We start from the raw sequence: 12008 nt of genomic DNA, 5'->3' as shown, positions 1-12008 counted from the left end.
CCGGTATGTAAGGTAGAGGCTAGTCTTGGAGGCCGTAAGCTTTCCTAAATAGATGGGTGTTATGACACATCTTAAATGATTGAAGACTAGGGGAGAGTCTGATGGCGGTAGGCAGGCTATTCCATAGGAAGGGAGCCGCCCGCGAGAAGTCCTGCAGGTGTAAGTTGCCCGTACGGGTGTGAGCAGCGGACAGAAGAAGGTCATTATGATCTTAGTTAATATGCAGTTTTAAATTAAAAACAAACAAACTAAACAACATTCAAGGGCAGATTTCGTAATTGTTTATTAATTACCATAATGTATTTAAACATCTTATTGACAACATTTATAAATTCTGTATGTCTGTCAATGTCTCCCATTTGTGTCCCTCTCCCTATTTACCCATATCCCCACTTGTGATCCTCTGCCCATGTCCAACATTTGTGACTCACAGTTCATGCTCACCATTTGTGACCATTGCCTGTGCCCTTTTTTGCCCATACATATATTACATTTTTAACATGCTGCCTATGTCCACCTGTGTTGCTCAGCCCTTTTATATCGATCTGGTTTTAAGTAGTGTGGCCGCTCTCTCAGGATTCTCATTTCAGCACCTGGTACTGTGTGGAGAGGTTGGGGATATAACATAATGTCATCCCTGATCACTCTGTTGGCACTCACAGCAGCCAGCACAGAAGTAAGACGTCCGCTCACTCTGTCACTAAACGGACTGTTCAGCCATGCTACCTAATAATAATTACATTACAGTATAGTTCGATCTGTGGGGGAAGACTGGCCCTCATACCGCTCCCACCACACTAAGGCCATGATACCCAACCATTTTTTTTCACTGATATGCTAATTTGTATTATTCATCATTTGACCAAGATGGATATCTTCCCATTGTAAGAACAGTTTAATTAAAATATTTATATATAACCCATGTAACAATGAGTTCTGTGTTCTTATCGTATGTGACTTTGGGATAAAGTATAACATTAAATTTGGTCCATATTTGAAAAGTATAGACAATTTAAGTCATTTAAGGGAAGTAATTGCATTGTACCATGCATAATGTTTTTGCTCATACTGTACAAAGATTTATGGTTTGATTTTCTTGCAGGTAGAACTTGCTGAAACTTGTGCGCGATGTGAGCGTTACATCGGCACAGAAGGAGGCGGCATGGACCAGTCAATATCCTTCCTCGCAGAAGAGGGAACGGTATGCCACTAATAAAACTGATAGCTTGTTCATTCAATGAAGTAGCAGCTTTGGAATCACTGCCAAAAGTTGCAATAAGTGAAATAGATATTTAAATTTACATAGTTGTATATACCACGCTTACTGAGAAAATATTGGTGAAACACAAGTCTCATCCATAATAACAATTTACGTAAAAATACGTTTCCATGTTTTGAAAAAGTTAATATTTTTGTAATTGCAAATTCTAGTTTTGGAGGACTATTGAAGCAATTTGCCCTGGCTTCTAAAGAGTACCTCAAAGATGGCCGGTGTGTGAGTTGTACTTTAAAGTGCATCAAAATATGTTAAACTCGATATATAGAACAAGGGATTCTCTACGGAATACTAGATAATTTATCGCGATGTAAAATCCCTTACTGCACAAATAGATGTATTTTCTTATTATTATATAGTAATGCTTTCACTGATACATTTTCACTGATACATTTAGGGGTCCCTTATTTAAGGGTAATGCTGAGACATGCATATCTCATCTTGCCCGAGATTAGTGAGCATTGCTCTACCAGGCAGCAGCTGCTATTTACAATATTCTTATTCAGCCTTCCTAAATATTCATAAATATAAATATTCAGCCTTAATAAATATCACACTGATGCACAGAGACACACACATGGACAAATACAGACATGCAGTCACAATGCGTATTGGGCTGTGTGTATTTCTGAGTATATCTGTGCCTGAGAGTGTGTGTATGACATTGAGTATCCTTGTGTTTGAATGTATGTCTCTGTGTATATTTATGTGCGAGGGCTGTGTGTTTGGAGTAACTGCTTGCAGTGTGTTGTGTGTATGGGGGGCTGCCTTTGTGCATTATGTTTATGGTGAAGCTATGTTTCATAAGTGTGTGTGTGTATGCTAATGGTCTTCAGGGAGTGATTCTGACAGGGTGGATAAATTGTAACTGTAACTGTGGCAAGGTAAGTGTGACAAGGCCAGAGAGGTGAATGAGACAGGGTTGGGCGGTAAGTGTGATAGAGTTAGTTTAACAGGATTGGGGAGTGAGTGTGACATGCATGAAGGAAGGAAGGAGTGTGACAGGACATTGGGAGGTAAGTGTGACAGGATTAGTGGAGTTAATGTAATAGGGTGGTGTGGCATGGTTGGAGGAGGGAGTGTGACAGAGTGATGGAGGATGGGTGTGACAAGGTTGAGTGGTAAGCATGACAGTGCGAGAGAAGGTGAGTGTGACAGGATTGGGGGGTTAACGTTATAGGGTGAGTGTGGCAGAGTGATGGGAGGTGAGTATGGCATGGGTGTGTGTGACAGGATTGGGGGAATTAATGTGACTGTGGCTGGGTGAAGGGGGGATAGACACTGACACACATACAGATACAGACGCACAGATACAGTCACTGATAAGCATGCAGATCCAGAGACACATACATACAAATAAACATACAAACACATGTAGATATACACAGTAGAACACATACAGATACATACACGGACACACATACTTATACACAGACACACACTAACACACATACAGATACAGACACACAGATACACACACTGACACACATGCAAATACAGCGACACACAAATTAACACACATACAGATACACACACACTGACACACATACAGATTCACAGACACACACAGATACACAGGGGCACCCACTGACAGACATGCAGATACACAGACATACAGAAACACACCCGCCTGTTTCCTACCTTTTTGGTGCAGGAGGGTAACTTCCCTGTGGTCCAGTGGCTGACTGAGGCTGTTGGGAGTTAGAGCTCTCACTCTGCACTCTCCTCCTTCTACTCCCGCGCGGCTCAGTGTTAGCTGGGAGGTAGTGTACATCTCTCACTTCCTCCCAGGCTGACATCATCACAGGGGCCCGGTCACGCTCTTAAAGCGCCACAGCTTTGACCAGGCCACTGAAAACACATTGCTGCACTGCAATGTTTGATGGGCCGCATTTGCGGGCTTAGGAGCAGCTGCTTTGAACCCCCCAGTAATAACTGGGCCCGGGCCAGCTGCCCCTTTAGCTCTGCGTTAAAGACTGACCTGGCTGTAGATATGACAAGAGTCAGAACACCTATATCGACAATGGACTGTTCAGATTTATTTTGCCTCTGTACCTTGATTAATTTAGCTACAGGTGTTTAGTTCTCTTGGCAAGACATATAACCAGGTAACAATAGATAATGGAGTCTTTCAGCCTTGCGTGTGGATTTCTCAAGTGTATAAATGCCAAAAATGTAGCCGTATGAAAAACCCAATTATGAATTTTAATTATTCTTTAAATGTCATCCTTTATTTTACCCTCGAGCAATTCTTTATAAACATTAAAGATGCTGCCTGACCTGCATTTTATAATTCCATATTTAAAACCCTCTGTAGGACAGTGCAACATTGTGTTTTATAAACGTGCCAAACTGCATACATTGTTGTGCTTAAAAGTATTGTGTGCTTCATTTAAAATTTACCTTTAATAGCCAATGTTCCAAATAGAATTGTTTTAATGTCAAAGCAGTGATACATTACAGTAGGTTATCTTATACCACTGTAGGTAAATGTGGGGCCGGGCAATCAAATAGCTAAGCAGCCAATGATACATAAAGATAAAACATGTTCTACAAAGGACATGCTTGTGTCTTTGTAGAAACATTATAAGTTCACCAACCTTTACAGCTGTTGTCTAAGTTAAAGAAATGCAGACAGTGAGATACTTTAGCTTAGCCCTATGATGGTATGCAATGGGTTTGGTTGTCAGTAGTGTCATTAAACCACTCCAAGCAGTTGACTTGTGCCATGTAGAGATGCAACATATCATAATAGCGCTACGGAATCTGTTGGCGCTATATAAATGGCAATAATAAATAAATAAATAGTGGAGGGATGGTCTTGCCCTTTACATTCTGAGTGATTGCTATGTGTGCAAGAGCCTGCAAGTTGTCCAAATTGCCGTACACTAGATTGCATAGGCCTGGCCTAGTCATGGATGTCAGTAAGGGTGGCCTGGTTTAAACAGAATGTGATTGATGAAGCACAACATGGCAGGTAGGCATGGTGACAACCTGGGCAGATGTAGTTAAAATAGTATTTGGAGAGTGCAAAATGTAGGAGCTCTGAGCTTGCAAAGGAGGGAGCAACAGAGACTGTTGATGGACCCATAATGTACTTTATGGTTGTGATGAGAGGCATGTCTGCGTAATTATTTGGAAGAAAGTGAATTTAGGGCATGAGGGCTAGGCGAATTTAGGGCTTGATTGCTGTACAAGAAGAGCGAGTGAGGACAGTGATAGCGTTAAGGAGAAGATAATGGAATGCAATACTACAATGATTATTTGGAGGGTTGGCATGCACTATATCAGATCTTTGACTGCACTGATCAATCATGGGCTACAAGTAGTAGTATGTGATACACAAGAAGCTGTGCTGCTCTACCATACGACATATAATGTGTAGTACCAGTACAGAATCCATTATGTCCACAATATGTTTTTTTGTGTTGTAGGTTGCAATTTATATTAGAAGTAATAAGTATGACAAATTATTTTCTGAATGTACAATGTTGACAGGGTTGTTATAACTATATCAACAGGCCAAGCTGATAGAATTCAATCCACTGAGAGCAACTGATGTCAAGCTTCCCACTGGAGCGGTTTTTGTCATTGCCAACAGTTGTGTTGAAATGAATAAGGCGGCAACAGCTCATTTTAATATAAGGGTTGTGGAATGTCGACTTGCCACCAAGGTATGTATTCATGAGAGAAAATCCTTGTGTTTCATGTATATATTGTACTTGTGGTTTTTAAAGGGACACTCCTCTGCACAAATCCCCCCAAAAATAAAAAAGAATTGGTTAGCAGATATACCCCCCAATGAAAACATGCATGCATTTAATTATGCTTTTTTTTTCATTGGGGTGTACTTAAAAGCAAAAACTGCAGATCTCTTGTCTGCACCCTTTGCAGTCTACCCCTTCTAACTCCCTCTAGACTTTCTGTGGCTGTCCAAACACAAACCCAATGCAGCTGAATGAGAAGTCTTTGCAAGGCAGGTGCTCTGGGCAATTGCTTCCTCTTGGGTTTAGCACCACTGAGGAAGTCTGCTTGAAAACCAGGGGGAAATAGCAAGGTTGATTGATATATAAAAGTGCCAATTTCAAACTCTTAACACATAAAGCACATCAGCAAGCTAAAGTGCTTTAGGGGGTTTGGAGTGTCCCTTTAAGTCAGTGGGGGCTCAATAATGAAATGTCCCCAGACAGCTGAGCAGCTAGGTTCCTGCTTTTTTGTAAAAAAAATAAATAAACTGTTATATACAGTGTGGACAGACAGGTAGGGATGGGTGGCTGGGTGCATTGGTAGACAGATGCGTAAATAGATTTAAAACAAATTCTATACATAGGCTGGGTGATGAATAGATAGACAGGTGATAAGCAGTCAGGCAGATGATGGATAAAGTGCCATTAAGATACTTCTAATTTACTGAGAAAATAGCAGTTCTTTTTAGATTTGGAAAATTCATGACATCCCGACAAATACCCTTAGAGCTATGTAATGAGCATGCCCACATGCGTTGCACGTGTATTATTTCACCTTTTAAGTTGTTACATTCCTGAATGCCATTTGTTTTTGGTCACAGTATATACAATTCCAGATCCTTGTTTAAAATGTGAATTTAGTTCAGACAGACAGGAAACCAGTATATATACGCCAAACGTAACTCATGTAACAATCGTATAATTAAAGATATTTATATGAAGATCGATTAGTATAAACATATTGTATAACCTTGATGTATAAATGGTGATAAATGATGTCTCTTCTTGCACATTACCCTGTAAAACATACGCCATATTTACATTTCATTCATTAAACAATAGAGGGATCGGGGAAGCTGTGTATTGGAAAGACTGACACAACCTAAGTCATGTAGTAATGCAGTTCTCCATTAGCTCAAGATGAATGATTTGTAAGAGTATTATTGTTATATCTGCTTTGTATTATTCTCTACTAAAGCAGGAAAACGTATTCTTCCATCTCATGGGATACGTAACATTCTATCTTACCCACACCCACCCCTGTTGCAATAAGGCCATTATTTCATTAGATGACTGTATAGGCACTTGCCATATGTGGGGCTATAGTGTAAGGTAAAACTTGGGCTATGTATTTCCACCATAATACCTGCTGATATTCTGAGATTTATTTTGAAGCTTTTGGGTACCCTAAGTAAATAAATTCAAGAGAGCCCATAGACAAAACAAGCAATGATTTTCTTATAAATCATCTAAGAGACATACTAAATATAGTCACTGTACTATTTAACCATTCAAAATGTTATAGCGATATCAAACTGTTTTGGTTTAGCATTGTAAGGTCGTCTGAACAGAGTCCTCATCTACCTACTGTTCCTGTATCAAATTCCCCCCTTTTCATATTTAGTAAATTTATATATATATACATACATATACACCAATAATAATACTATTATTAAAAATGTTTTCCAGTGCTTTTTAGGTAATTCATATATCGCCCATTTTGAGAATCCATAGATTTAGGGGTTTTGGGTTCCAATCACAGACATCCCAATGCAGCTCAATGAGAAGTCTTTGCAAGGCAGGTGCTCTGGGCAATTGCTGCCTCTTGAGTTTAGTTCCACTGAGCTAACCAAACCAGGAAGTAATGGGACCTGTTGACTGACAACCAGGGTTGGTGTAGCAACGTTAATATATAAAAGTGCCAATTGTTAATATGCCAATTATTGAAATATGCAAGTGCCCTTTTTGTCCACCCTACTGCTATAGCCAAATCTACTGCACTGGTAGAGAGGAGAGCATAGATGTTATAATTTTTTTTTCTTAATGAAGGAATCATGCAACACTGTCTTAATGAAACATAGATTGACTACATAATTTAAATGGAAAAATATAAATAGAAAAACTATGTAAGTAAAAATAAATTGTCAGAGAAAATACAGTGTTTACATTGCTGCCTTGTAATACCTATAGTGGCAGTCCCTCAGTCAGCCACTAGAGGTGCTCCCTAGTACAGCACTGGTGTTCAGCATCTCCACGCTCAGCGATTTGCTGCACTTGTGCAGTAGCCTTCCAGTGCTTTCCTATTGGAAAGCATTGGATTGGCTGAGATCATAAAAACCGACTATCTCAGCCATAGGAGGTGGAGCCAGCTGCAGCAAGAACCACATGGGAGAAAAGGTAAGTAAAATCGCCTTTTCACTCCACAGAGAGAGGCCTGGTTACATAAACAATTATTCCAGAACTATAGTGTTAGGAATACATGTTTGTAATCTTAACATTATAGTATTCTTTTAAAATATGGAATTTGTTGCATTGACTATGTGTTTTGGCAGATTACGGTATGTATAAAAACAGGGAAATTAAGATATTTTTCACAAATTGCAGAAATACAGCGTTATAGCAATTAGCAATGATGCATGAGAAGATCATATTGGTTTTTAAGGCAATAATTTTCTCGGTTTGTAGGATACATAAGATGAAAAGTTAGTGGGTTATTCCTACCTGTTTGATCTGGATCATCAGAAATGACTACTGAAATGCACTTGTGTCTTGCAAAGTGTTGTCGATGTAAACATATTTTTAACGTTTGACTAAGGTATTTTATTTTATGATACTTGAACAAGAGATTAGAACAATTACATAATCAGAATGTTGCTGTAAAATACAGGTGTTGTAAACATAGAAGGGAATCTTCATTTTCCATCTCATATCACATAAACCTGTTATGCAACAAACAGATATCACCGCCATGTTCTTGGAAATACCACGCTGGGGGAATAATTATTAAATTCTTGATGTGTGATAAGAGATTATTGGCCACTGGTGGTGGAGAAATCCTCTGAAATATCAGTTGAGTCAGCATAATTTAGTCTAGGGGTCTGTGACTCTTTCACCGCTCCGATATATATTTTTTCAACATTATTTACATGAGTGTCGAAATCCTGGATATTCGTATTTTGATCGTTTTAGAATTCAGAATAATTAGATCAGGTTTTTACTCATTGTGTTACCGAATTCTCTTATTTCAGAACATTTATTCAGTCATCAACAATTTACAGTCACAGTTAGTCATATTGTATTTTCCTTGTTCTCTCTTTTCCTCCGGTTTGGGCGACGTAGGCTACAGAACCATCACGCTAAGTTCATTGTTCGAGGGTACAGGAACGTACAAACTGCAAAAAATAAATAAAACTAAGTAGGGTATTACGGCTTGAGGGACTAAGAGCAGGTGCAGGACAGCAGAGATTTGCCTATAGATCCATTGATATTAAAAGCAATACTGACTCTGAAAGTAGAGGAGAGACAGAAGGGTGAAAAAAACAATGTACAAATGGAAAAAATCCATAAAGGCAAAAATTACAAAATTAGACAAATTACACATGCAAGTATGTTTCATTATTTTAATGGTATTGGCAGTTATACTGCCCCTATACATTTGACTGTAGAACCTTGTGTGACCCATATATGATTCCTGGGGATGCCGCAGTTAGAAGCCAAAAATAACTCCTATACTTTTTTAACTCTATAAATACTTGTCAAGGTGCTTATACCCAGAAATGCAGATCTTGGGTTAACAGACAGAGAACATAGAAAAATTTGTATCGCCTGACCTTAGAGTGGCCAGGCTTAAAGTGGCACTGTCATGCCGAACTTACCTTTCCCTAATCGCTTCCTCTTCTCTTCCTCTCTCAGGATCCGTTCTTAATTACTTCCAGTCTGCTCTAGTTTTCTTTAAAACATAAGACCAAGTAGGGACTATTTTGTCTTATGTATATTTCCTACGCCTGACCAGGTATGACCAGCGGAGGAGCAAAGTGTGCTCCATTTTCTGTGGTCAGAGAAATTTTCCCTCAATTCTTACCTTTCCTCCGTGATCTTGCTATGCCTCCTTTCACTTTTCCCGAATGTCCTGTCATTTAGACAGAACGTTGGCGAAACTACCAAATTTCGTCCTAACAGAATGAGAACAGTTTGTTCTTTCATGTTAGGATGACAATCAGTACTTTTAGGTCAGTTTGAAATTTCATTCTAATGAATGAAATTCCGATCCGTGCTGTGGCTGCATCTTGCAGCCGCTTAGTAGATAGCTCCCTAATTCCCACGGTATCAGCCAAGTTTACTTATACAAAGTAATTTAATCTGCCCCTACTCGCAAATCGCTAGTAGGGGCCTGTCTAGTAAACAATGAGCACCCCCCCAATAAATGGCCCCATGGTGGGGTATCTCTTAACTCATGGGGGTAGGAACATAGTGTCCCCCCTGAGCCTCCACCCGTGCCCCGCGAGTGGGGGCTATTAAACTAAACAGGGGACATCCACACATGAGCATCGGGTGGGGTGCCTTAAAAGACCATGGGGGGATCTATTGTCCTCACCCCCCCTCCGGCCCGCACCCATGAGCGGCAGGTGAGGGCTCTAAAAGTCAATTGGGGGGGACCCCTCTCAGCCACCACCTATGAGCGCGGGTGGAGCCCTTAATGAAAAAGTGGGGGACCTATTGTCCTCCCCCAACCCCCACCCATGAGCAGTGGGTAGGGGCCCTAAAAGACAATAGGGCGGACTTATTGTCCCCCCCCCACCACCCACCGCTAAAAGACAATGTGGGACACAACTATTGTTCTCCCCCCGGCCCCCATCCATGGGCGATGGGTAGGGGCTAAATGTAAAAATATCCACCCCCAGGGGTGACTAGGGGCCCCCAAGTCCCTAGTCAGCCCCATCCAATTTTTTTTTTTTTAAATAAAACCCTGTAGCGCTGTGGAGGCATCATGTGAACTGTATGAGCAGGGACAACAGGTACTGGTGGAGCAGCAGCACCTTCCTGTACGTCAGGTTGCAAGTGAGCAGTACGGACTAAAATGGTCTGCAGTGCTTGGGCAAATTGGTCCATACGGTGGTCAAGACTATTCATCCTGGAATCTTGATTGGCCAACTGCCAGGAAATGTCAGCAGGTTCCATATGGTTCTGTTGTAATGTCACAAACTCCGGAACCAGACACGCTGACAGAACACAGACACAGTAAGTGCAGTACCAGTCCTTTAGAGTGGGCTGTGAACACAGAGAGAAGTCAGGATAGAAGCCAAAATCAGAGGGAAACAGAGAGACAGAATACTTGATAAGACAAGCCGAGGTCAAGGGTCAGAGAAAGCAGGATAAACGGTGATAAAAGACAAAAATTTGGTAACCAGACAAACGGACGGAGTATACGCGCTATTGGGCTGAAAGACCAAAAAAGACCAAAACAGGGCAAGGAGACATGGGAAAGGTAAGTATTAATACCCTAAGGTTAACTCTGATGGGCTATTTTCCAATCAGAGTTAATTATCACACGTGATAGGTACTTGTACCTCCCACTTTGACCTGTGATGTCACTATTGCGCACCGAGTCTATTTAATCAAGCGTGCAGCATCCCAAAGGTCACTGGGGGGAGCTGACATATCTGCGAGCCACGCATGGGCACCGTAAGCCACCGTGAGCGGAAAGCAGAAGTGTGGAGGTACCGCAAGAGGTGCGTGGGCATTGGTAGCCGCCACTGCGGCAAGGGCACAATTGAAGTCGCTGTGAGCAGTGCGCAGCTGCAACGAGCCACTGCCCGTGGAGACCTGATACCTATGCCCTTCAGTCCCCCAGTTTCATGTTCTTCTTTAGGCGTTGCCTCAGATATGTAGTTGAGTGGCCCAGTGTCCGAAGTCGGTGACCATGTCGTGTCTCGTCTTGATTTGACTGACTTCCTCTGGTCCCAGGATTGAGTTGCCTCCTTTTGCATGCTACGGTTTTCCAGGCACGTCGCCGTGGCCTCTGCCATCTCAGGGGCCCTGCTTGACTGGTGGGTGTTACTGGTTGGTAAGCACGACGTTGAGTTGCTTGGTGAGGTTGTGGAGGCGTTTTTGCCCGGCGAGGTCAGTTGGCTGATATTGGGCAGGTTGAGGCAGCCAATGCTCCAACTTCTTCCAGAGTGCCCTGAAGTGCCTGTCCAGCCTCTCCAGTATGTCAAGTGCAACGTTGGTGGTGGGAGCATTGATACATGCTGTGTCCGCCATCTTGGGTGAGTCACTGCTTGCTTCCTCTACCTTGTATTCATTCCATATTCCAGCATTGGGGTATCCCCCATAGGGTGGACCGGGATCACCCCCACCGGTCCGAGGGGTGGGGTTACAGCGTGTGCATGTGCCGTTAACAGCCAGAGGGCACCTCCAGGTAGGGGGAGTGGCCACCTCTCCCGCCTGATGTGCACTAGGCTTCAATTTCACTCTTGGTACCCGCTCAGGTTGTAAGATTCTTTGCTGCATGCCTTCAATTGTGAGGAGTGAATCGGCCCTTGAAATGATTCTTCCCATAAAAGGCTGTGGTGAGCTAATTTTATCATGATTGTGCGGGAGTTCAAGCAGAGTGCAACTCTACGCCATGATGGTCAGGCCTCACCCCACCTTTAATAATGTTTATGTGCAAAATTATTGTTCCATGTCATTCATGCAACCCCAAAAAGTGCAAGAATGAGGTAGCCTGAGTTATGTGGTCCTTGCCAAACTGGATGTGATGGGGAGCATTTTCATTTTTTAAATGGGTATGCCCTGCAAGCATGGAGCATCTCTAATGCTGTCGGGAGGTGGTCCATGCGAGTGATCCACCTGAGGATTCACTATAATACTCCCATGAAGATATTACAAACCTGATTGCCAGGAAAACTGAATGGAAAGCACGTACCAGATGAGGTGCGTGAACATCTGCCATGGGAATAAAGCTATGTTCGGAGAATCTATAACCC

The 12008-nt window shown here is 41.9% G+C and overlaps 1 protein-coding gene across 1 annotated transcript in view; it reads left to right on the top strand.

Annotated features, from left to right (window-relative positions):
• GALK2 (galactokinase 2) overlaps positions 1–12008 on the top strand; it is a 138834-nt gene that overhangs the window by 77602 nt on the left and 49224 nt on the right. Inside the window, exons 6-7 of the mRNA XM_063445684.1 lie at positions 1103–1201; positions 4798–4950. Of these exons, the coding sequence (XP_063301754.1) occupies positions 1103–1201; positions 4798–4950 (252 nt within the window). The remainder of the gene's footprint in view (positions 1–1102; positions 1202–4797; positions 4951–12008) is intronic.

This window comes from Pelobates fuscus, chromosome 3, assembly GCF_036172605.1.
Source record: "Pelobates fuscus isolate aPelFus1 chromosome 3, aPelFus1.pri, whole genome shotgun sequence".
In the NCBI taxonomy this organism is placed as follows: domain Eukaryota; kingdom Metazoa; phylum Chordata; class Amphibia; order Anura; family Pelobatidae; genus Pelobates; species Pelobates fuscus.
Note: the sequence above shows the minus strand (reverse complement) of the source record. Positions and strands in the feature narration are given on the sequence as shown.